At 42.0% G+C, this 27,587-nt stretch overlaps 2 protein-coding genes across 2 annotated transcripts; both read right to left on the minus strand.

Annotated features, from left to right (window-relative positions):
* Nucleotides 1-14,841: 14,841 nt before the first annotated feature.
* On the minus strand, nt 14,842-18,884 carry LOC143218180 (uncharacterized). Its single transcript, XM_076443219.1, has 4 exons — nt 18,141-18,884; nt 16,105-18,096; nt 15,644-15,800; nt 14,842-15,599 (listed from the first exon to the last, which is right to left on the minus strand). The coding sequence occupies exons 1-4, from the start codon at nt 18,882-18,884 to the stop codon at nt 14,842-14,844; spliced, it is 3,651 nt and encodes a 1,216-aa protein (XP_076299334.1).
* A 1,653-nt stretch (nt 18,885-20,537) lies between these two features.
* On the minus strand, nt 20,538-26,114 carry LOC143218181 (uncharacterized). The gene is made up of 4 exons (XM_076443221.1): nt 25,928-26,114; nt 24,113-25,846; nt 23,762-24,046; nt 20,538-20,836 (listed from the first exon to the last, which is right to left on the minus strand). Exons 1-4 carry the CDS (start codon nt 26,112-26,114, stop codon nt 20,538-20,540), a joined length of 2,505 nt encoding a protein of 834 aa, XP_076299336.1.
* Nucleotides 26,115-27,587: the final 1,473 nt, after the last annotated feature.

The raw sequence follows: 27,587 nt of genomic DNA on the forward strand, positions 1-27,587 counted from the left end.
CCGAATCAAGAAAGAGCTATCAATCTGTCCATCCTTCCGGTGTCCGGGCCTGGTGAGGTTTCCCGTGTTGAGTCAAATTAAGCCGCAGGCTCCACTCCTGGTGGTGCCCCTCCGTCAATTCCTTTAAATTTCGGCTTTGCAACCATACTTCCCCCGGAACTCAAAAGCTTTGGTTTCCCAGAAGCTGCCCGCCGAGTCATCGTAGGAACTTCGGCGGATCGCTAGCTGGCATCGTTTATGGTTAGAACTAGGGCGGTATCTGATCGCCTTCGAACCTCTAACTTTCGTTCTTGATTAATGAAAACATTTTTGGCAAATGCTTTAGCTTCTGTCCGTCTTGCGACGATCCAAGAATTTCACCTCTAACGTCGCAATACGAACGCCCCCATCTGTCCCTATTAATCATTACCTCGGGGTTCCGAAAACCAACAAAATAGAACCGAGGTCCTATTCCATTATTCCATGCACACAGTATTCAGGCGAAGATAGCCTGCTTTGAAGGATTTAAAGTGTACTCATTCCGATTACGGTGCCTCGGATGAGTCCCGTATCGTTATTTTTCGTCACTACCTCCCCGTGCCGGGAGTGGGTCATTTGCGCGCCTGCTGCCTTCCTTGGATGTGGTAGCCGTTTCTCAGGCTCCCTCTCAGGAATCGAACCCTGATTCCCCGTTACCCGTTACAACCATGGTAGGCGCAGAATCTACCATCGACAGTTGATAAGGCAGACATTTGAAAGATGCGTCGCCGGTGCTAGAAGACCATGCGATCAGCACAAAGTTATTCAGAGTCACCAAAGCAAACGGTGGACGAACGTTACCGCCCGCCACCGATTGGTGTTGATGTAATAAAAGCATTGCTACCATCTCTGGTCGGAACTCTGTTTTGCATGTATTAGCTCTAGAATTACCACAGTTATCCAAGTAAATGTGGGTACGGTCTAGGAAACCATAACTGATTTAATGGGCCATTCGCGGTTTCACCTTAATGCGGCATGTACTGAGACATGCATGGCTTAATCATTGAGACAAGCATATGACTACTGGCAGGATCAATCAGGGAACTTCGACAATTTTTATCGTTTTTTCAATATATAATAAATATGTGTCTTTTCGTCGCCAGCTCTTTCAGAGACAGGTCGACGACACTCTCTTAGTTTTGTATAAATTCATTTTTACTCTTTCGAATTCTCAGAGAACCTTTCGAACGAGTTTATATCATATTCCTCCCTCTCTCTTCTCTTATAGTTTTATATAAATTCATTTTTACTAGTTCGAATTCTCAGAGAACCTTTCGAACGAGTTTATTCCTCCCCTCTCTCTCGTCTCTTAAGTTTTGTATAAATTCATTTTTACTCGTTCGAATTCTCAGAGAACCTTTCGAACGAGTTCATATCATATTCCTCCTCTCTCTCTTCCCTTAAGTTTTGTATAAATTCATTTTTACTCGTTCGAATTCTCAGAGAACCTTTCGAACGAGTTTATATCATATTGCCACCTTCCTTCTTTCCTTTCCTTCTTAACCTCGAACAAATTCCTTTGCCACATTCCTGTGTTCTCGGTTTATATTTTTCTCATAACATCACAAATCATAAAGTGCATGAAATTCCATTTTAATATTTCCCTTTTGCGTTTCTCTCGAGAACAAATCCCTTTTCAATATATTTCCTTGTGTTCTCAGGTTGAGCTAACATTAGTAGCACGAGTATCCCACGTAGCACGTAACTACGGGCGCTGGACAATCGACACAAGTGCCGAGGAAGCGCGGACAGGACGCATGCTGGACTTTGGGTGTAGCAATGCCCCTCCGAAAGCCAACCTCATTATATTTACTTTACGTTTCTCTGCAAACATTTAGTTTGACTTCTATCTTAGTTTTAGTTTCTCTCAAACTCTTTCCATAACTATCCCAAATTTTTAGCTCGGATAGAAGAGTTGATGCTCAGTTAGTACGAGTATACACATATCAGTGCATACAAGTCACCAACCTCCTCGATGGGAGGCTCGCCACATAAGGGCCATTCGGTCTTAGACACCGACCCGTGGCAATGCTGTGTAGAGAAAAGTTCGATACGAAGTACGGAACGAAACAGTCGAGACTGAAGTCTCGAGGCGCCGTGAGCTGCTTCTCGACCGAGATCGTAGAATAGTCCCAAGCGCGCGCTGAACTGCCCGACTCGCCGAACCGTCGAGTCTCTTAAGGATACCGAACGGCCGGCAAGGACGCCGGCGCCGCGCGGTGAATAGCACCCGCGCTTATGGGCGCAAACCGCCGCGGCAACAGCCCATCCGGCGGGGCTGTTGGGACTTAGAAAAATTTTTGCATGAAAATTTTTTTTGTACAATACAATAAATATTTATATTTCCAGGATATTTAACACAAAATATTCAACTTTTCATATACTATCTCGGCACTTTGAACATTTTTCAAGTCCAACCGCCAAGAGTAAACTTTTCTCCCCACGCTCCCGTACGACTTTAATCGTTATATCCACGCACAATACCGCGTTTCATCAATATTTCTCGAGTTTCAAAGCTCTCGGACGCGTATTGCTCCAATTTTTGAGAAATATTGCTCCGACCGCCAAGAGTAAACTTCTATATAAACTTAAAAATTAGAATATTTTACTAATAATTTAAGTAGAGAGGGGCTAATTAATAGTAAATTTCATATAAATTTAGAATATTTTACTAATAATATTAAAGTAGAGGATTTAATTAAAAGTAAATTTCATATAAATTTAGAATATTTTACTAACAATATTAAAGTAGGGAGGGGTTGATTAAAAGTAAATTTTATATAAATTTAAAATATTTTACTAATAATATTAAAGTAGAGAGGATTTAATTAAAAGTAAATTTCATATGAATTTAAAAATTAGAATATTTTACTAATAATTAAAGTATAGGGGGTTAATTAAAAGTTAATTTCATATAAATGTAAAGAAGATATATCTCTTTAATTTGAATTTGGCGGCATGACGCCGGGTCTAGTAAGATCGGTAAGGTAGAGAACATGCGTCGTTTCTCTTTTGACAGGGCAACGATCAGTGGTTATTTTTAAAGAGATCCCTGTAGGATTTAGAAGAATCTTATAAAACGACATTTTTAGACATCAGAGAACAACAATGGAAAAGTTACAGTTTGAGTTTGCGGTGCTGGCATCAAAAGATGGAAAGACAAATATATTATACGGAAGGGACCGTGTATGGTTTACCGGTAGAAATGCAATCGATAGCACATCACGAGGAACTTATGAAGAATGAAAAATATAAGAAAATAAAGACAACATTACAAAAAAGACATCAGAAAACAAAGGTATGGATTACATTAACGGAGGAACTAAGGAAAATCTATACAGATGCAGAAGGAAACATGTTATTCAAAGATTATTTCTTGGAAGAAATTACACAAACAAATACGAATGTCACTGAAGAAGCACTAAAGAAGATCTTAGAGGAAATCTCAAAGAAAAATGAAGATAAGGACCAACACAAACATAATATAAAGAAAATAGCTGAAAAAATTATTATTGACAAATTTAATAGTAAGAATAATAATGTGACACAATGGATGGAGACGTTTGAAAGCGAGTGCAATCGTTGGCTAATAGAAAAAGATACAGAAAAGATTGAAATTTTTCAGATTAGTGTTGGAAGGATCAGCTTTAGACTGGTATAGCTCGATGCTTATGAGATACACGTTAAAGAATGGAATATTTGGAAGGAAAAATTCTGTGAAACCTATGCAGATAAGAGTTGGGCACCAGTAAAAAACGCAATATTGTACAAATACTTAGGTGGATCAGTATTAGATTATGCGTTTAAAAAAGAGAGAATGCTATTAGACATAAATAAAGAGATAGATAATAATACTCTAGTAAACCTAATCGCAGCAGGTCTCCCGAATTTTATCACAAATAAAATTGAGAGAAGGGACATAAAGGAAACTAAGGAATTATTTAACACATTAAGAAGCTTGGAATATTTAGTGAAAAAGAAGACTCCTGAAAAAAAGTACAAATCAAGTTAAAAAAAATAAGTGGGAAGGAAAATCACAAAAGAGACCGTGTAAAATATGTGAAAAATTAGGGAAGAATGAACGTTATCACTTAGAGTCATCCTGCTGGTTTAGAACGGATAATGATAATAAAAATAAAGAGAGGAATGACATTAAACACGTGAATAACTCTGTAATAGAAGTAGAATTGATGAATACAGCTCAAAAAAACGAAGAGGGACACCATTGATCTATGTCAAACTACTATTAAACGAAAATTTAGAGACATATGGAATTTATGATTCAGGCTCCAACGTTTCTTTGATTAATTCTAAACTATTAAAACTGAAAGAGAATAAAAGAAGTAACAATAACGATGCGAATCTAATCACGATAAATGGTGTCAGAAAAACAGATGGTTTGACAAAAAATTAAAATAAAAATTTTTGAGATAGAACAAGAAGTAGAGGTATACATAATAAATAATGAAGAATTCAAGTATGATTTTTTAATTGGTCTGGATATGATAAAACAATTCAAGCTAATCCAAGATGAAAATTTAAGGATCTCACAAAAATCACCAAACTTGGAAGATAAACAAGAAAACTTTGTGAACCAAACAATAAGAGAAGAAAAAAATTATGAAAAAGACTTTGGAGAAAAAATTAGTCATTTAGAAAGTGACGAGAAGACGGAGGTAAGAAGATTACTTAATAACTACAAGATGATATTTGCCACGGACAAATACGATGTGGGTATGGTAAAAGAGTACGAAGCTCGAATCGACTTAATAGACGACAGATACTGCAGCAAGAGACCATACAGATGTACCATACAAGATAGAAGTGAAATAGAGGAACAAGTTTCTAAATTATTAGAAAAAGACCTTATTGAAGAGTCATATAGTCCATTTGCAGCGCCAGTAACACTGGCATATAAAAAGGAAGAAAATAAAAAATCCAGATTATGCTGTGATTACAGGGATTTAAACAAAAACGTAGTCCATCAGGCACACCCTTTTCCATATATGGATGATTTAATGATAGGTACAAGAGGATGTAAATTTTACTCAACACTAGACATAAATTCAGCATTTTGGACAGTACGGTTACGAGAAGAAGATAAGAAAAAAACAGCATTCGTCACACAGGAGGGACACTTCCAATGGAAACGTTTACCATTTGGGCTAAAGACTTCTTCAGCGATCTTCCAAAGAATACTAAGTGGCATACTGAGAAAATACAAACTTACAAAATTTGCAGTTAATTATATAGATGATATACTGATATTTTCAAAAACCCTAAAGGAACACAGTGGCATACTGAGAAAATACAAACTTACAAAATTTGCAGTTAATTATATAGATGATATACTGATATTTTCAAAAACCCTAAAGGAACACATCTATCATTTAACCCAAATATTTGAAGCATTGTTAAAAGAGGGCTTCAAACTGAATTACAAGAAGTGCATATTTGCATCAGACTCACAAGGAGAGCGCAAGGCCTTCGGGTCACCGATTTAGTTGAGACTTCGTATACTTATAGATTATGATCTCCCTTTCACGAATATATACCATTATAGGGGCAAACACTCAATAATTGTTGAGATATTTATAAACAAAGTTTTTTCATAACCAGCAGTTGAAATATACTGTTGTAGAGTAGGTATATAACGAGTAATATCCTGGTGTAGTGGCAACGTACTGGACTTACTACCCGAAAAATATTTTTTAACTTAGTTATTTATATTACCTATTAGCTGTGTAACATTAACTTGTTCATAAGCGATTCTACATTTATTACAAATCAAAGAATAAAAGTTTTAATAAATTATAAACAAATTAACCGAAATTATTAAAATAGTGTAACGTCGTACCGGTTTTGTTCACGGTTTTGTTCATATGAGCAAATTCTCGCCGTATATACATATATATATATATATATATGGTATACTTATACATGCTTATACCTCCTTCGTAAAATCCAAACCGAAATCGCGTTTAAATCCGTACACAGCGATATGTATATATATCTTACGCGTATTTATATATATATACATATCCCCGTGAGCGTGAACATAGGGAATCGGAAAAGACGCGATAGTCACCGGTACAAGCGGACGCCAGCATGGCAACCGCGAGTACAAGTGTACGTACATCTAAACCGTCGTCTCGTTCAAACAGCGAAAAGTATACATTGACGACAACATATTCGTCCGTACCTCGAACGATTTAGGCAAAGGACTTCACGGTTCACCGAATCCCTATGGTCCGCGCTCTCATTATAAATAAGACGAAATCGCGCGAATCGCTCTCTTCTAGTTCAGACTCTCTTCTAGTTCAGACGCTCTTCTAGTTCCGAATTTCATACAGTTCAGACTCTCTTCCAGTTTCGGAATTTATACAGTTCAGTTCTCTAGCGTCGTCAGTCGAGTTCAAATCGCGTTTTCGGACTTTAATCTAGTTTAGTCCATTTTCTCGCGTTTTCGGACTCTGTTCCAAATCGCTCACGATACTCAGATCGTATTGCATCTTACCATTTCTACCATTTTCATTACAGTTATATCTCAATTGTTCTAAATTATTCGTCGAGTTTGCTCGTAGACATTTATACCAAATTTACAGATATTTCTCTGTGCCATTTTGTTTATACGAGCTTGCTCGCATTATCTTTCACATTATAATTGCTTCTCTGCGCTATTTTTGTTCACACGAGCTCGCTCGCATTACTTTTCGTATTATAATTGCTTTCTCTGTGCTATTTTGTTTATACGAGCTTGCTCGCGTTATCTTTCATATTATAATTGCCTTCTCTGCGCTATTTTGTTTATACGAGCTCGCTCGCTTTATAATTCTTATTACAATTGCCTTCTCTGCGCTATTTTGTTCACACGAGCTCGCTCGCTTTATAATTCTTATTACAATTGCTATTTCTGCGCTATTTTGTTCACACGAGCTCGCTCGCTTTATAATTCATATTACAATTGCTATTTCTGTGTTATTTTGTTTGTACGATCTCGCTCGCACCATCTTTCATATTACCATTGCTATTCCTGTGCTATATATTTCGTTCGAGCTTGCTCGCAAGCCGTCATTATATTTTGTTTCACGAGTTCTGCTCGCAAATCATCACCTTGTATCCATTTTGGTTCATTATACTTTGTTTGTTTAAACCTATTACTTCGCAGCTTTAATTCAGCAACACCTTGCTCCTCGCTATCTCCCATGCCCCGTCGCGCCGGTAGAAGCTACCAAATCGGTAAATTGGTGCGACAGCTACGCGCCGAAGGAAGAGGCACCGCTTATAACCCGTACCTGGGAATCGCCAAACGGCCCAGGATCATTCGCGACGTCCCCTTTCTCCGTCGGGTGAAAATAGTGGACCGTCGAGAGATCGCGATACCTCCGCGACGCGAAGAAGGAACCGCTGACCGCGCTGAAACGCCTCCGCGCCGCGAAGAAACGACCGTCGGACGGCCAGATTCCGCGCCTCCTCCCCCGTGGAGGTTGATACCGATCCGATTCCTTCCGAGTCTTCCTCCACTAGAGGAAATCACTATCGAGGACCCGCGTTACGAACGTTACGTCGTCCGCAGAATACTCACCCTAAGGTGGTATTATTAAAGTTTCGTCGATCAGTGACCGAGTGGAGTGATCGCGAGTGTGTGCGTGTGTGCGTGTGCGTCTCCGGGTTGTTCAATCCCGATCGGTCCGCCGATCGATTCCTCACATCCCTCACATTCCTCACATTCGTTCCTATAACCCCGAATCGGTGTTTCAATCGTGTGCGTCTGAGCCCAGAGGGTGCTCGGTACCGAGAGAACACTAATTTCCCTTCGGTCGAGAATCCTGTCACGAATCGAACAACCCACGCGTTCGGACGAGTAACACACACGCCCACATAGTGACACTCCGATCGCAGGGAGCTGCCACCGTCATCGCGCAGTTCGTCGCTCCGTCGCGACATCCCCGCCGGACGACGTCCGTCCCGTTTACATTCATTTCCCTCTTTGCCTCTTCAACAACGACGAACACCGGTATCGGGTCCCTGATCAGACGTGGACGTTACGCGCCACGTGGATCTAAGATCGTCTTAAATAAATTGGTCGGTTACGTCCCCGCCCCGTCTGGGCTCGTTTCGTCGGATCATTTCTGACGCGGGACGTAACAATAGTAAATTACCGTCTCCTGTCTGAAAAGAGAAGAAATAAAGTAAATATAGGAAGAGACAATATGGTATACGATAAATTTAATAATATTGTACCTACAATTACATATTTTTAATTTGGCTATGATGCGAGAAGTTTGACAATTCAAAGAAGGCGCGCACGAAGATTCTGTAGAGGATTAATAGAAAGATCACGCAAGAAACCTATGTATCAAACATTTAAAAAATCATTGCCCAAACTTATGTGAACAAAATAATTGTTCATTAAATCTTTCTCTAACAATAATATACAAACAATTATGTGCACTAATTTTTCGATCTGTGCTGGAACATGCATGGTATGTAGCCGGATTTACAGCAGAAAGATAAATTTTAAAAACGTCAATCAAATCTGTTTTCCCATAAATGTACAAAGAAGCAGGTGCCAATGCAATAATACTGCGCTTATTCGATGTGCAAGCTGTTTCTGCGTATTATGTTTCGTATGCTTTTACGACATGCACAACTATTATAATTAAAAATATGTAATTGTAAGTACAATATTATTAAATTTATCGTATACCATATTTTCTCTTCCTATATTTACTTTATTTCTTCTCTTTCCAGACACGAGACGGTAATTTACTATTTCATTCATTTCGGTTAATTTGTTTATAATCTATTAAAACTTTTGTTCTTTGATTTGTAATAAATGTAGAATCGCTTATGAACAAGTCAATGTTACACAGCGAATAGATAATATAAATAAATAAGTAAAAAAATATTTTTTCCCGGGCGGGAATCGAACCCTAGCCCACCGGGTAGTAAGTCTAGTACGTTGTCACTACACCAGGATACTACTCGTTATATGCTTTCTCTACAATAGTGTATTTTTACTACTGGTTATGAAAAAACTTTGTTTATAAATATCTCAACAATTATTGAGTGTTTGCCCCTATAATGCTATATATTCGTGAAAGGGAGATCATAATCTATAAATTGTGACGTGGCAATATTGCCAGCGTCACTCTAACCTCTCCAGCGGAAGACCTGGCCATCCTCTGGTCAAGCTTTGCGATAAGGGCAGCAGCGAGCGATCTCCCTGGGCATATGCGAGACCCAAAGGCCGACTAGTAATATTTGAAATGTCGCGCCAATTTGCGTGACGAACGTTTACAGGACCGTATCCGGGTCCCAGGCGGGATCCGGAATTCCACTCTCAACACAAGATGCAACGTGCCATCGAGAATCAGCACCTCGAGGCAGGAAGAAGGCACAACTCGAGGTAAAACAGCGAGAGATCGTCAAGGCCCAGGACTATCAACCTGGAGGCGCCGACGAGGGCATGCGGTACAGAGGATATCATCCACTCTACCCTGTCGTCGCCTCGTCCGGGAAGAAGCCAGTACCGCAACCGGATTGGCTGACGTCGATCGTCTCATCGGGAAGCGGCCAATCGGACGACATCGCTGCCGGATTAGCCGGACGCTGCCGGAAGCCGAGCGCCGTCGCGACGGATTCGCTGAGGCGAAATCCCGCGTTAGCGATAGGCCGAAATGTTGCGTGAGGAAAGCGGAATACGGAAGTGGGGGACGCTCTGCTTCCGCGTACCCGGGCCACCGCGTGAAGATCCATTGCGTCGTCAGAACTCTTACGAATAAGTTGTCGCTCTTAACGATTGTTAACGATTAAAGTATTTTGCGTCGGCTGATCGGAGGACAAATAAATCGCTGCCGAACATCCGCTGCCGTGAGAAAAAAGGTAAGCGCCGATCAGGCTTTCGTCAATAATTAACGAAACTTCGTGTTGGCTCGGGTAGTGGGTCGTAACGGTTCGTGAACCACTTAGCGGGAAATAACGGTACGAGGGACGAACGGAAGTCGTCCATATTATTTGCGAGGGGTACGAATCCTTCGGATTGTGAAGGATTTCGTCCTCCTAATTAGAATCCGGTCGGATAGCGGGGGCCGCGTGGCCGCATTGTGACGGTTGTACGACGCCAGTTTAAACGCGAAGTCGCGGATTCAATCTTTAGCGTTATTGCCGTTATTTCTAGAGATCCTGGTCTCGTTCCACGGTGGGACGCCGTCGCGTGCTCGATTCGTGCGCGTGAATTTAGTTCGAACAGTGTCAGCTATCTAAGTGTCGTATAGAACATCGGGATTCGGACGGAACGCGACCTGTAAGGTCTTCCGCGTGTCGTACGTCTTATCGCTGCCGAATCCTCTGCGAAGAGAGTCGAAGGAAACCGCAATCCGCGCGTGCGATTAACACCTTTCGCCAGATTTACTGAAACGCGCCGGCTATTGTACTACCTGCTGCCGATCAGATCGGCAGTTTAAGATCGTTGTGTAATAAACGAATTAATAGCCGAAACGTTGTATTTTTCTTGTGTGAAAACCTTCCCGTCGCGGGGAACGTCTCGTGTCCTCTCGACGTAGAATCCTGGGCCTTCGCGATAGCTATTCAGATTCCGTTTGCTACGCCACAGTCTCGCGAGTCATACCGCGTTCCTCTTTCGAGTTCCGATTACGATGCTTTCGTGTGACACCTACGGGTGTCTGGCGCCCGAAATCTAGTTCAGCTTGACTATCGAATAAAGAGACTGCGGGCGTATTTTGTCCCGAGAGGACCACGCATCGCGCGGCCGAGCGTGGCCCGGCTTCTCGCCTGTAAATTCTCGGTGTCGCCATTCATCCTTCTACCATCTTTACGACAAGCTAAGAAAGCGACGTGACAAAATATACGAAATCTTAACTGAATCGGTGACCCGAAGGCCTTGCGCTCTCCTTGTCAGTTAAATATTTGGGACACATACTACACAATAATACAGTGAGTCCAATAAAGGATAACCTGATCTCGATAAAGAACTTTCCAACACCAAAAACACAAAAGAATATTAGACAACTGTTAGGGAAAATAAACTTTTATCATCAATATATACCAAATAGCGCTATAATACTGGAACCACTACACGAGTTATTAAAAAAAACAAACCATTCATTTGGTCAAAGGAATGTCAAAAAGCATTTGAAAAAATAAAAGAATTATTATGCTCAAAACCAATTCTAGAAATATTTAATCAAGATCTACCCATAAAGATTTATACAGATGCAAGTATAGTAGGAATTGGAGCAGTATTGAAACAAATAGAACGAGATGGAAAAGAAAAACCCGTAGCATATTTTTCGAAAAAATTGAATGAAGGACAAAAGAAGAAAACAGCAATATATATAGAGTGCCTAGCCATAAAAGAGGCGGTACAATATTGGCAATATTGGCTTATGGGAAAACCATTTACGGTAATCACGGACCATAAACCGTTAGAAAATTTAAACATAAAATCCAGAACAGATGAAGAGTTGGGTGATTTAACATACTATCTATCACAGTATGACATTAATATAAAATACGAGACAGGTAAAACAAATCTGGAGGCAGACTGTTTAAGTAGAAATCCAGTATTAGAATCCCAGGAAAATAAAGATGAACAATTAAAAATTACAAATCTGATAACATTAGAGAATGTTGTAAGAGACCAAGAAAATAATGAGGACATACAGAATTTGGTCTCATGGCTCATCTTGGTCCAGCTACGAAACCATTTGAGATCATGTCAATAGATACAATAGGAGGTTTTGGAGGAGCAAGATCAACAAAAAAATACTTACACCTGTTAGTAGATCATTTTTCAAGATACGCATACATTCTAACGTCGAAAACACAAACCTCTAAAGACTTTATAAAACTAATGGAAAAGGTTATAGAGAATAATGGGGTGGGGATGATTTTATCAGATCAGTATCCAGGGATAAATTCAAAAGAATTTAAAAGATTTTTAGAGGAGAAGAATGTACCGATAATCTTCACTGCAGTAAATTCACCTTTTTCTAATGGACTGACTGAAAGAACAAATCAAACATTAGTAAATAAGATAAGATGTGGAGTAAACGAAAGTAAAAAGAAAACAGCGTGGACAACAATAGCTCACAAATGTGTGGAAAAATATAATGAAACAGAACATACAGTGACGGGTTTTGCACCAAAATACTTATTAGTAGGTATGGATATCAGCATAGTACCAAAGGAATTAAAAGAAAGAAAAACAGAAGATGATTTTAAAAAAGATAGAGAAATAGCATTAAAAAATACGAGAAAGTCGCATGATTACAATAAGAAATTATTTGATAAAAATCGAAAGGATTGGGAGTTTAAGGTAGGAGACATGGTATACGTGGAAAATGGAAATAAATTGAATAGAAAAAAATTGGACGAGTTGATGGTAGGACCATACAAAATTACAGAGAAGATGTCTGATTCGATATATAGGATTGACACGGGACATAGAAAGACGGAATCGAATTTCTTCCATATTACGAAGCTAGTTCCGATATCTGGCTTTGAAGAGTACAAAAAGAATGAAGATTCCACAATTTTAGGGAACCATTTAATGAATATTCTTTCCCAAAGGGGGGAGATGTAAAGAAGATATATCTCTTTAATTTGAATTTGGCGGCATGACGCCGGGTCTAGTAAGATCGGTAAGGTAGAGAACATGCGGACGAACAAATGTACAATATTCGAGAAGGTGACCACGTGTGCACAACGAATAGAAGAAGATTAGAGAAGACAACAGAGACAGATAAAAAGAGATTATTAAAAGAAGTGATAGTAGGAAATAGACGATTAGAAATAACTTAAATGTCGTTTCTCTTTTGACAGGGCAACGATCAGTGGATATTTTTAAAGAGATCTCCTGTAGGATTTAGAAGAATCTTATATAAATTTAGAATATTTTATTAATAACACACTGTCCAACAAATTTCAACTTCTTAAAAGTATTTCGATTCCCACTATGCGGTTCTTATAGAGTTTTCCGCGCTGATTCCGAATCTGGTATTAATTTTTTCCCTATACGTCCAGTTTCTGAGAAAATGGAGTTTAAAAAAAAACACATATTTTTCAAATTTAAACAAATATTGCGATGTTATTATAAAAGATATTGAATTACTCTTTACAGCAAATGATTCTGTAGACTTTCCCGAATACAGTGATATCCAATATTAATACATTATGATTGTTTAAACATGTTTAAACAATGATTAAAGACGGAGATGCACCACTTTTGCACCAATTTTTGCGGATATTTTCGAATTTATCTCAAAAAACAAGGGTCCAGCGAAAAATCGAACTATACCACGCGAAAGAGCAGACTTTTATCTTGAGAAACCCTCCTGTGAAGTTTGCATGGTCGACGTTTTCTTCGAACCATAAAGCAAAATGTCTTCGCCCGACATGAGTTGTCACCAGTGGCGCTCACCACCAGAACGGTCTTCGCGGCTCCGTATCCCGTCGCTGCGCCGCACAGTGGGAAAAGTGACTTACCTCGCTTCAAAAAGGAATAACTTTCGATAGAAATGAGGTAGAGCGATGAATTTTTTTTTAAATTAAAGCTGAAACTTTGCAGAATATGGGAAAAATAGGGAGAAAGTAACCTTGAGAAAGTTCGTCAAACTTTCACAATTTCCAGAAAATGTGGTTTCTGCGTTACCACGGGCAGAAAAAAATTTTCCTAATTTTTGCTATATATCATTTCCCGTAGGTTTTTTCACACTGATTTCAAATCTGGTCTCAAAATTTGTCTACGACCTCTGGTTTTTTCAAAAAAATCGATTTTTGTGAACAGAACTAATGTAATCATTTTTCGTTGAAATGATTTGATAACCCACTAGTTTGAAGGTATATATTGTATTCTCATATATAAAACACAATAAAATTATACATAATGAAGTATTTAAACGTTTATTTGCCGTATATCACTTGACGCGCGCACGCGAACGATCACCCGATGTATCGCTGCGATTGCCGCTGGCACTGCTTGTAGGCTATGTATGACTGTAATGTAATTTAAATTAGATATCTATTTTCCATGATTATATTTTCATTTACACAGTAAGTAAGGTAAGTATTTAATCTTTTTAACTTACTTCTCATCAACAAATTCTTTAACTTCTGGTGATAAAAATAAGAATAAAGTATTGAAGGAGATGAAATAGGTAGTGCACATATATACGTAACTCACTCGTTTATTAACCCGTTAAATATCTTCACACTATAATAGGTCGTACGAAAGAAAGTACTTCGTGGTACGTCACGATAAATGTCGAAGAGCGCGGAACGGAATACAACGAAGTTCACAGCAAGCAATCGGAAAGTCAACAGAGACCCTCCGACGCTTTCGGAGGGCTATTTATTTAGCCTTTGACAAAAGGCAGCGTGCCCTGTGGAAGGGGAACGACGGCTCGGCCGTGGACACGTTCCGCGCGAAGTCCCTTGTTCGTGCGGGGGTGACTACCAGGTATGTGCGTATACCTCTCTTAGCCGTACCCGTCACGAAACAAGGACTCTACAAAGAATCCCAAAAAACGGGTAATTCCAGCCTGTGCGAATCTGTTCGCCAGATGTATTGCAGGCCTATCCTCGGCCGGCCCGTACCGGGCCTAGGTGAAATATACCGTAGTTCTCGGAACCGGTAGCGATCGAGTCGCTACATCACTCCCCCACCAGTATTTTTGTCGGAGAGAGAAAAAATAATAATAATTTTACTTGCTATGTATAGACGTAACATAAAACTCTACTCTTATATATAGGAATCTGTTCTCTCTTTTTATATAAGTATATTTATATATATACTGTTTACGCGAAACCTGCTTGGTATCTTTCGGTGAACCTCACTCTCCTGCCGGAGCGGGTTGTAAAAGGTAACGTTGTCCGATTCTGATTTGACGGTCTTCGTGGAGGAGTGTGTGCGTTTGCCATACTGTTCTCATTTGCGCCTGTATCCCTGTTTCGCTCTGATCTATTATCGGGAGGTGCTGGATCGAACGGTATGATCACTTCATTCCCATTTTGCCCTGGAATTTCTTCGGATAAAATGTACGCCGGTTTCAGCCTATCTACCGATACGGTTACTTGCCTACCCTTAACGTCTAATACATATGTCCTTACATTTCTACTAATTACTCTATAAGGTCCGTCATACGGGTTCTGCAAAATCTTTCGCGCCGTGTCGTTTCTTAAAAGTACGTGGTCTACTTTATCTAAATCTTTATATACGAATATTCGCGGGGCGCGGTGTGGCATTGGTGCCGTCGGTCCGATGTCTTTGAAATGTTCTCGCAAGTTATTTGCAAAAAAGGATGTGTCGGTGGACGTTGGTGGTGGTGTTAAAAAACTCCCGGGTAGACGTAGTGTCTCACCATAGACTAATTCTGCCGAAGTGGTTTTTAAATCTTCCTTCCAGGCTGAACGAATTCCCATAAGGATGGTCGGAAAAACCTCCGTCCACCGGATATTTTCATGGCATCGGATCGCGGCCTTTAGTTGTCTATGCAAACGCTCCACCATGCCGTTAGCGGCCGGGTGGTATGCGGTTGTACGCAGGTGAGTCGTACCTGTTAAAGCACAGAGTTCCTTAAACAGGTGCGACTCGAATTGCCTCCCCTGGTCTGTCGTGACCCGCAAAGGCACTCCGAATCTACAAATCCAACCTTCATAAAAAGATCGGGCCACCGTCGCAGCCTCTTGATCGGCAAGAGGGAATGCTTCTGGCCATCGCGTAAACCGGTCGACGCAGGTAAGTAGGTATCGGTACCCTTCGGAGACGGGAAGTGTTACAATGTCAATATGCACGTGCTCGAACCTCGCCGACGGTACCTGGAACGACCCCGGAGGGGCGGAAATATGCCTTGCAATTTTCGCGCGCTGGCATTGTATACAGTTGCGGGCCCACTCTCTAACATCTGTTTTAATGGACGGCCATACGTAACGTTGCGTTACAATTTTGATCGTTGCGTTAATCCCGGGGTGGGCTAGATTATGTAACGCGTTAAAAACTGTTCGTCTGAACGGATGTGTGAGAAAAGGTCGTGCTGTTCCGGTAGATGTATCGCAATATACAGTTTTCGTTGATCCCGGTATCGTTACGTTCTCTAAAATCAGGCTTGTATCTCCGCGCAGGAAATTTTGCAGCTCGGCATCCGCCGCCTGGGATACCGCTAGCTTTTCGAAGTCGATACTTTCGTCGATCGCATTTATCCTGGATAGGGCATCCGCAACTACATTATCCTGACCGGAAATATGCCGAATGTCCGTGGAGAATTGTCCGATGAGGTCTAGCTGTCTTATCTGTCTCGGAATATGACTGTCCGGCCTACTGTTGAGAGCAAACGTTAGTGGTTTATGGTCGGTATAAATTGTAAAAATTCTGCCTTCTAGCATGTGTCGGAAGTGTTTAATTGACGAATAAATAGCCAGTAGCTCCCTGTCAAAAGTAGAGTACTTTTGTTCCGCCGAGGATAGTTTCGTTGAAAAGAAAGCTAACGGCTCCCAGTCGTTGCCACAATGCTGGTGCAGAGCGGCACCGACCATAAAATCAGACGCGTCGCAGGTAAGCGACAGCGGTGCATTAGGCTGCGGGTGCGCCAGTAGGGTAGCCTGTGATAAACTTTCTTTGCATCTACGGAACGCGTCGCAGGCCTCGTCCGTCCAGGTTACCTTTTTATTGCCTTTAATATTTTCTGTTAGCATGGCGTTCAAAGGAGCTTGTGCCTCGGCCGCCCTGGGTATAAAACGACGGTAGAAGTTTATCATACCCAAGAAACGTCTAAGCTGCTTGGCCGTTTCGGGCCTGGGGAAATTGTTAATTGCTTCTACTTTTTCTGGTAAAGGACGCGACCCTTCTTTTGAAACTTTATATCCCAGGAACTTAACTTCGCTTTGTCCGAACTTGCATTTCCCGGGGTTGATAACTATGTTATATTGTTCTAAACGTTTAAATAGCAACTCCAGATGACGTAGATGCTCGGCTTCTGACGAAGAAGCCACCAGAATGTCATCGATGTAGGGATAACAGAAATCCAGCCCCTGCAATACCTCATCGATGAAACGCTGAAAGGTTTGCGCGGCATTACGAAGACCGAAAGTCATGTACGGAAATTCGAACAGTCCGAATGGGGTTGTGATCGCAGTCTTATGGATATCTTCCGCCGCGACGGGGATCTGATTGTATGCTCGTACTAAATCTACCGTCGAAAAAATGGTTTTTCCCCGGATGGATTGCGCGAAATCTTCGATGTGTCGCACCGGGTACCTATCGGGTATGGTCCGAGCATTCAGAGCACGGTAATCGCCACATGGACGCCATGAATCGCTATCTTTTTTAGGTACTAGGTGTAGTGGCGCCGACCAACTACTTTTTGACGGTCGCGCTATGCCTAATCTTACCATCGCTTCGAACTCCTTTTTGGCGATGATCAGCCGATCCGGTGCAAGTCGTCGAGGCCTGCAGGCTACGGATGGTCCTGGCGTTGTGGCAATGTGATGTCGCGTATCGTGCTGGACTTCTTCCGCTGTCCCTCGCGGCTTGGTGATGGCGGGAAAACGTCCCAACAGCCTTAGAAACACGTTGTTTTGCTGCATCACCTTTATCGATGCGATTTCTTCGCGGACTGCTGCTCCTCTGGCTATCAGGGTGGTTGTTTGGTCCACCAGTCGTTGGTTTCGGACGTCCACCAGGAGGCCGAAATGTGCTAGAAAATCAGCACCGATGATGGGTCTGGAGACCTCGGCGATCACGAACTGCCAGGTGAAATCCCGGCGAAGGCCCAGATTTAATGTCAACGTAGTCGTCCCGTACGTTGGGATTGGCGTACCGTTTGCCGCGGATAGCTCGTATCCGGCGCCCGAGCATGGTCCGCGGATCAAACTTCTCGGATAGACGCAGAGGTCGGCGCCTGTGTCGACCAGGAATTGCGTCTTCGAATGCTGATCCATAATAAACAAACGGCGAAGCGCTGGGCTGTGGTCGTTCGCCGTCGTTAACGACTGCCCGTGGCGTTTCCCTGGAAAGTGCATGGTTCGATGCAACGATACGCGTCCGCCCCATACGTTCTGTGGAAACGACACACTCCATTCGGCGCGTGTTGTCTCGTTACCGGGCGGTTCCTGGATGAACTCCGTTGGCGTCGGTTGTCAGCATATCTTCGTGTATGTTGGCTTCGGGGCGCGCGTATTTCCGCGATTTGATGCTGCAAATCTTCCGTTTTTTCCTCCAGGGAGATGAGGAGCCGCATCATTCGATCAGTTAATGTTTCGGTCGGAAACGATGAAACCGCGGGTTGATTGCCTGTCGCCACTGGTCCGGTGTATGCTGCCTCGGCGATGGCTGGCCGGCTAGGCTGCGTCTCCTGGATGGCGTCTGCCAATTCGGCGATTTTGTCTAACGACGTCTCCTTCTGGGTCGCCAGGATTGCCTGTATATTTGCGGGTAGACGCCCCAGCCATAAGGTCCTTAGGAGTGTTTCTGTTAGGCAGCTGCCTCCTAAACTTCGCATGTGCCGTAAAAATTGAGACGGCTTACGATCTCCTAGCTCTTCCCGTTCCAAGAGTTGCTGTGTTTTTCGTTCCTGCGAGATGCTCAATCGACGAATCAGTTCCCTTTTGAGTGTGTTATACGCTCCCGCCGCAGGAGGGGCCAATAATAAATCGCGCACTTCCGCCCTGCATCGCTTACTGAGTGCACTCGTTACGTAGCACATTTTGGCCGCTTCAGCCACGATCCCTGCCGCGGCGAAAATTTGTTCCACGACACCGAACCACAGCTCGGGATCCTCTGGATCGAAATCCGGAATGCGCACCGCAATACGCTCATTGACATTAACGGTCGCGGTCGTCGTCATGTTCACACCGATCAAGCGAGAATTATGCACCGTACAACACTTGCGCACTACCACAGTTTCTTCGCGTCGCGATCACGTCGGGGTCACCAATTGAAGGAGATGTAATAGGTAGTGCACATATATACGTAACTCACTCGTTTATTAACCCGTTAAATATCTTCACACTATAATAGGTCGTACGAAAGAAAGTACTTCGTGGTACGTCACGATAAATGTCGAAGAGCGCGGAACGGAATACAACGAAGTTCACAGCAAGCAATCGGAAAGTCAACAGAGACCCTCCGACGCTTTCGGAGGGCTATTTATTTAGCCTTTGACAAAAGGCAGCGTGCCCTGTGGAAGGGGAACGACGGCTCGGCCGTGGACACGTTCCGCGCGAAGTCCCTTGTTCGTGCGGGGGTGACTACCAGGTATGTGCGTATACCTCTCTTAGCCGTACCCGTCACGAAACAAGGACTCTACAAAGAATCCCAAAAAACGGGTAATTCCAGCCTGTGCGAATCTGTTCGCCAGATGTATTGCAGGCCTATCCTCGGCCGGCCCGTACCGGGCCTAGGTGAAATATACCGTAGTTCTCGGAACCGGTAGCGATCGAGTCGCTACAGTATCACCAGAAGTTAAAGAATTTGTTGATGAGAAGTAAGTTAAAAAGATTAAACACTTACCTTACTTACTGTGTAAATGAAAATATAATCATGGAAAATAGATATCTAATTTAAATTACATTACAGTCATACATAGCCTACAAGGAGTGCCAGCGGCAATCGCAGCGATACATCGGGTGATCGTTCGCGTGCGCGCGTCAAGTGATATACGGCAAATAAACGTTTAAATACTTCATTATGTATAATTTTATTGTGTTTTACATGTGAGAATACAATATATACCTTCAAACTAGTGGGTTATCAAATCATTTCAACGAAAAATGATTACATTAGTTCTGTTCACAAAAATCGATTTTTTTGAAAAAACCAGAGGTCGTAGACAAATTTTGAGACCAGATTTGAAATCAGTGTGAAAAAACCTACGGGAAATGATATATAGCAAAAATTAGCAAAATTTTTTTCTGCCCGTGGTAAGGCAGAAACCACATTTTCTGGAAATTGTGAAAGTTTGACGAATTTTCTCAAGGTTAAAAACCGTTCGTACCGTAATCTCCCTATTTTTCCCATATTCTGCAAAATTTCAGCTTTAATTTAAAAAAAATTCATCGCTCTACCTCATTTCTATCGAAAGTTATTCCTTTTTGAAGCGAGGTAAGTCACTTTCCCCCCCTGTGCGGCCAATTGCTTTCCGGTATAGCGGCGTATTGCTTTCGGTTCCAGAGGCGTATTGCTTCTATCTGCAGCGGCGTATTGCTTATATTCACAGCGGCGTGTTGCTTCTACTTACAGCGGCGTATTGCCTCTCTTTACAGCGGCGTATTACTTCTACTTACAGCGGCGTACTGCTTTCAGTTACAGCGGCCGATTTCCAGAGTTCCAGCGGCGTATAGCTTCATGTTGTAGCGCCGTGCTGCTGCATCTTCTAGCAGCGTATAGCCGGAGTTCTAGCAGCATATTCCTTATATTGTTAGAACAATGTTGTGGTGTCGTGTCGATCCCGGAATTGGAGGTCGTATCACAACTAGGTTATCGGCGAATGAATGTAGGGTCAAACTCCGGAGAAATGTTTCTTTATTAAATAACTTGCAAAACTTGGCTTGCTGTCTGCTGTCTCGGCTGGACTTGGATTGTCGATCGATCGGTAGTCGAAACAGTTCTGCTTGTTCTGTTCGTGTAGAAGATTAGGAAAGGCTCGGAGGTAGGGGTGGTCTTGGGAAGTTGGATATGATTGGCTGGAGGGTGTGTTTTTGACGGTGGTGGAAATAACGGAATTAGGAATAGTAGGAGTAGGGGTACTTCGGTTACCGACGGCTACGGTTATAAAATTATGACCTCGGTAGGTTAATGCTAAAAACGGTTATTTTTTGGGTGCGCTATTCGTCCTTTATGACGGTCCCGGTCGTTTTATCGGTAGTAGAGGTAAGTTAACTTTCGCTGGTCGTGCGCTTGTTCCTTCGCAGAGGGTTTTACAACGGAACATGCCGCCCCCCTTGAACGGACTCGTTCAATGACTCCCACTAACATCATCGGATGGGGTTGATATAAATCGGTACTGTGTGTTTAAATCTAAAGGCTAGTACATTATATGGTATACTCTCCAAACTTAATACTTATATTACATGTTGTACAAGTCTAATTTAAACTGGCAACACGGGTAAGATATGTACTATATCCAAGGTAGTTGACTTAGGCGATATCTATATGTGTTGTTGTGACACCCTACTTAGAAAACGTTCTTTAGTTGCATTATTCTAATGGCAACGGAAAAAGGGATCGCACGCCTCGTTTGTAACAACCACTCGCGGTTTTTACTGTCACTGAGCGAGTGACTTTGTCCTTGCCCGGGTGGATTTCTGTTATGCGTCCTAGTTTCCACTGTAGAGGTGGTAGGTTGTCTTCCTTCAATAGAATCAGCGTCCCAATGCGTAGATGGACATCGGGATTGTTGCGCCACTTGCTCCGAATGTTTTTTCATTTAGGTACTCCTTGTACCATCGTGTCCAAAAGTGTTGTTTCATCTTTTGGATATGCTCCCACACCGATAATCGATTGGTAGCGATATTTGACACATCTCGTTCTGGGATATTCGTTAACGGCTCACCTATCAGGAAGTGGGCCGGAGTAAGGGCTGAGAGGTCATTGGGATCCGAGGATAATGGTGTTAGAGGTCGGGAATTTAAAATTGCTTCAATCTCGATTATGTACGTATTGAATACCTCGAATGAAAACAGCGTATCTCCGATAGTACGGTACATATGGTGTTTAAAGGTTTTTACTGCTGCCACCCACAGGCCTCCAAAATGAGGAGTTCTAGGCGGTGAGAAGTGCCATGAGATACCCTTGCTATTTAGATAATTATTTATTGCCCTTTTTTGCTGCTCTGACCTTACAAACTCTTGTATTTCGACTAATTTGTTTTTGTGCACCGACGAAATTTGTTGCATTATCGGAATAAATTGTGTTAGCATATCCGCGGCTCGAGAAGAATCTTCTCAGTGTGGCAATAAAGGCTTCAGTAGATAATTCGCTGACTAATTCTAGATGAATTGCCTTTGTTAGGAAGCAAATAAATACTGCTACGTAGACTTTGATCTTTTTAGTATTGCGGTGTTTTTTCTCCTTAATGAAGAAGGGTCCGCAAAAGTCAACTCCTGTTGTTTGGAATGGTCTTGTGGCCGCAACCCTATCTCGGGGTAAATTTCCCATCGGATAATCTGGTGCGGTCGATGGGTTAACCTTAAAACAACGCATGCATTTCCGAACTACATGACGTGTTAAATTTTTTCCGTCAATAGGCCAATATTTTTGTCTAACTGCGTTTAGAGTGCCTAAAATACCGGTATGCAATTGTCTTTTATGCTCGTGCTCAATTATTAATCGCGTAATATGGTCTGACCGTGGAAGAAGTATTGGACGTTTGTGGCTATATCGAAGATCGGAATTCTGTAAACGCCCTCCCACGCGTATAATTCCTTCATCATCAATAAGAGGTGTTAAAGCCAAGATTTTACTGTCTTTATGAATTGCAATGCCGTGTACGAGGTTGGAATATTCCTTTGCAAAATGTCGTCCTTGCACGTTTTTAATAACATAATTGTGTACCCTTTTTAACTCGAGGATCGAAAGTGGGCCTGTATTCCTTTCAGAACGTGAAGCGTTTTTACAAAAGCGGATAGAATAAGCTATTGCTCGTTGTAAAACTATCCACGACGAGAATCGATTTAGAAAATCTGAGCTGCTTATTATAGTTGTTAAGCTGATAATAGGACGTTTTTCAGGTACATCAATATTGGGAAGTGTAGTCTTAGGCCAATTCGTCGGCAGCTCGGAAAGCCAGGTAGGGCCCTTCCGCCATAAAAGATTCGTTAAAAATTCGCCAGGTAGTTGGCCGCGCGAGAGACAATCCGCAGGGTTGTCACTGGAAATTATATGACTCCAATTGACTTCGTTAGTGGCTTCTTGAATTTTCGATACCCTGTTTGCCACAAAGGTTTTCAAGGTGTGCGGTGTTGTTCTGATCCAGTGCAACGTGATCGTTGAATCGGACCAAAAATGTACCGAGTCAAATTTAAGTTTGAGTGATTTGGAAATCGTTTGAAAAAGCTCAGCAAGCACTAATGCAGCGCATAATTCCAGCCTAGGTATCGAAATTGTTTTTAGTGGGGCAACTCTTGATTTCGCCGCAATTAGATTTATTTTAACGCGGTTTTTGGCGTCGCTAGATCTTAGGTAGATACATGCGCCGTAGGCAATCTCACTGGCATCGCAAAAACCGTGTAACTCTGTAGATCTGAATAATTCTTTATTAATATTTCCCGTGGGGGACTGAAAATTCATTTAGTAGGGTTAATTGTTCCCTATACGTTTTCCACAGGTCATGTATATCTGATGGTACTAGATCGTCCCATCCTAATTTAGTTTTCCACAATGCTTGCATTATTATTTTTGCCTTTACAATGACTGGACCCAGTAACCCTAATGGATCAAATAGTTGGGCAATTTTGGAAAAAATTAATCTTTTGGTATTTTGCATGGAATTATCCGTAGTGACCTTATACCCAATTGTATCTTCGCGAGGATGCCAGTAGATCCCTAACGCCTTTTTGACTGCCTGCGGATCTAAACATAGGCAGTCATCGGTAGTCCGTTCTTGGAGTCCCTTTAGCAGTTGGGGTTTGTTAGATGACCATTGTCTTAGATTCATCCTCCCTCTTTGAAAAATTTCAATCAAATGCTCTATTAGCTTCGCGGCGTCATTAAACGAATTCGTACCAGTTAACAAATCGTCCATGTAGAAATCATTTTTGATTATGTCAACTGCTAAAGGGTACGACCGTGCTTCGTCCTCGGCAAGCTGTTGTAAGCAGCGTGCCGCAAGGAACGGGGCAGAAGCCGTACCATAGGTTACGGTGTTTAAACGGTATGATTTTACCGCTTCTTTTTGATTTTTGCGCCATAGAATTTTTTGATAGTTCGCGTCGTCGGGATGAACTAATATTTGCCTGAACATTTTTTCAATATCGGCAGTAACCACGTATTCGTATTTACGGAAGCGAGCTATTAGCGAAAAAACATCGTCCTGAATTGTCGGACCTACCACTAGAATATTATTTAGGGACAGACCTGTGTCGGTCTTCGCGGATGCGTCGAAAACGACCCTAACTTTGGTTGTGAGGCTGCTAGTCTTTATTACGGGATGATGCGGTAAATAACAGCCTACATCTTTACAATCTTTGTCTTTTATTTCGGTCATGTGACCTAAGTTTTCATATTCGGTTAAAAATTCGGTATATTGTTCACGTAGTTCGGTATTGGACTGTAGTCTTCTTTCTAGACTATAAAACCTTTTTAACGCGCTATTGTAAGAATTTCCGAGTTGTTGTTTGTTTTCATTGAATGGAAGTCTGACTATGTAGCGACCACCTCTATCTCGATATGTGCTCTGTTTAAACAACTCCTCACAGAGTTGTTCTTGCGGCGAGCATGAATTTGTAACTGAATACTGCTCTATTTGCCAGAATCTTTCTAATTGTGCGTCTAGATCTTGGGTACTTAAATAGCAACTTATATTTGTCGAAATAGGATCATTTATTTCTCCTGATATAACCCAGCCCAACTCGGTATCTTGAAGAACGACGATATCGTTTTGTAATCTAATTCTATCTTTTCCTAAAAGCTTGTAATATAAATATTCCCCAAGCAAAAGATCGACCTTTGAAGATTTGTTGAAGGAGGGATCGGCTAGGGCTACGTTCTTCGGAATTTGTAATATCGTTCTTTCAAATGTGCGCGAAGGTAAGGGCCCAGTAATTTCTGGCAACGTTAAAAATACTGCATTACACTTGAAATTGGAATTATTTGAACCGATTTGAGCCTCTACGGCAAATTTTACGTGGCTTTCTTGACGCCCTATACCTGACGTCGTTATGCTGAGGCGTTTCTTCGGTAAAAACGCAGGTAATTCGCTAACCTTTCGGTCATAAAATTTCGTTGCGAACCCGGGTCTAAAAGGACGCGGCTCTTGATTGTTTTGGTCTAAAATTTTAACTCGCGCCGTGGATAGTAATACCTCTTGATCTAGATTACCATAGGTCGTTAATGCTACGGTAGGTGATGCGTCTTCGATTATCGTGTTAATTTCGGCAACGTTCGATCTATTGGAATGGTCAATGTGCAATAATGTGTGATGTTTTCCACCACATTTTCTACATGCAGATGAGCGACATTGTGAAATGAAATGTGTAGCATTTAGGCAGTTAAGACAACGTTTAAGAGTTTTTGTTGTAGTTATTCTGTCGCGAGGAGATTGTTTCAAGAATTCCGAGCATTGGTTGATATAGTGTGATTGCTTGCATACCGGGCACGAAATCGCAGGTCTGGTACCAACGAAGGCATTGGTTCTATTTGTTGGTTTAAAATTCTTGTCGGCCCAGCGTTTCGGATACTCAGTGTCGCGTGTATGCGATACTAATTGTATGGGTTCCTCCTCCCGTGCATATTTGTTCAAAAAGGCTAACAAATCGTGATAAGTCGGCATAACCCCCTCCTCGATTGTGCGATCCCAAGAACCGCGTGTCGGTTTATCGAGCTTTGATGAAATGATATAAATAATCATTTCATTCCACTCCACCGGCTGGTCTAATGCTTTCAAGGCGTTTATATGCATTTCTGCAGTTTCCGCTAAAACGCGCAATGAGGATGGTTTGTCTCTAGATACCTCGGGTAATTCGAAAAGAGCACGGATATGGCATCGAATAATCTTCCGCGGTTTATTAAATCTTTTCTGTAGCAAGTTCCATGCAACCAAGTAATTTTCTTCGGAAGCAGATAGCGAGTCAATAACGTTGGCCGCATTGCCTGTTAGATATGATTTTAAGAGTTGAAATTTATGGCTTACAGGAATTGTATCTGCATCGTGAACTAGCGTGCGGAAAGTACCATAAAACCCTTGCCACTCTAAGAAGTCTCCGCTAAATGGTTTAACACGAATTTTCGGTATTATATCTTGTGCAATTGTAATATTCGGAATTGAAGCATTATTGGTAGTCGGAATATCTTGGCTCTGAGTCTTGTTAGTCAGTTCCTTTAATCGTCTGGCCAATAAATCGCTGCATTCATAATACATTGATTCAAATTCTTGACTTGTCTCATCGTCTGATTTATCCTCTAGTGCTACGACTTGATCTTATGTCCGCCACCTCTAGGATGGTAATCGATTCTCGAACCTGATTGGTTAAACGCGTCAATTGTCCCTTCACGGAGGCACACTGTTTAACAAGCGCTTTTAATTTGTCCGCCATTGTTCGAAGGATTGAAGCAATTTTTGGAAATTAGGGGAATTTTGACGGAAAATAGATGAGTCGAAAACTTACTCGTTTGGAGAATGTGCAATACCGCTACTCCCTCCACGGCCTTGTCTTCTCAGGACTTCCACTAATCCCGAAGTTGAGTAGGTTGATGCTACGAGATGTTCCCTTCTGAAGACGTCGATGGTCCAGAAGTAGATAATGCGTCGCTCGTGATGTGGCTCACTGCTAGGCTGGTTGATCTGGATGTTGTCCAGGTAAAGTTATCCAAGCCGATCCAGTCACTCGTAGATGATTCCTCTGGATGCTGCTGATGTCCTTTGGAACACTCAGTCACTGCTCCTCGTTGGTTCGGTAGTAACTCGCGTTAACAATCGCGACAATGCTCGAAGGACCAAAAAATGTGGTGTCGTGTCGATCCCGGAATTGGAGGTCGTATCACGACTAGGTTATCGGCGAATTAATGTAGGGTCAAACTCCGGAGAAATGTCTCTTTATTAAGTAACATGCAAAACTTGGCTTGCTGTCTGCTGTCTCCAAGTCAGGCTCGGCTGGACTTCGATTGTCGATCGATCGGTAGTCGAAACAGTTCTGCTTGTTCTGTTCGTGTAGAAGATTAGGAAAGGCTCGGAGGTAGGGGTGGTCTTAGGAAGTTGGATATGATTGGCTGGAGGGTGTGTTTTTGACGGTGGTGGAAATAACGGAATTAGGAAGAGTAGGAGTAGGAGTCCGACGCGCCTCGGCGCGCAAAGGAGCTCGAGCGAAATTTTTCTAAGTCCAACCGCCAAGAGTAAACATTTTCAAGAGCAACGACTTTAATCGTTATATCCACGCACAATACCGCGTTTCATCAATATTTCTCGAGTTTCAAAGCTCTCGGACGCGTATTGCTCCAATTTTTGAGAAATATTGCTCCGACCGCCAAGAGTAAACTTATCTTTCCGGCTTACTCGGACAATTATAAATATTAGATCATCGTGTGGCAAAGTATTTTAACGATAAATATCAAGTATGAAAGCGTTAGGATGAGTATTTATCGAGTTATTGAGAAATAATTTTCCGAGTTATATTCCTACACAGCATCAACCTACTCAACTTCGGGATTAGTGGAAGTCTTACGGGAAATTTTATGATCGAAAGGTTAGCGAATTACCTGCGTTTTTACCGAAGAAACGCCTCAGCATAACGACGTCAGGTATAGGGCGTCAAGAAAGCCACGTAAAATTTGCCGTAGAGGCTCAAATCGGTTCAAATAATTCCAATTTCAAGTGTAATGCAGTATTTTTAACGTT

Source organism: Lasioglossum baleicum, chromosome 18, assembly GCF_051020765.1.
Source record: "Lasioglossum baleicum chromosome 18, iyLasBale1, whole genome shotgun sequence".
NCBI classification, from domain to species: Eukaryota; Metazoa; Arthropoda; class Insecta; order Hymenoptera; family Halictidae; genus Lasioglossum; species Lasioglossum baleicum.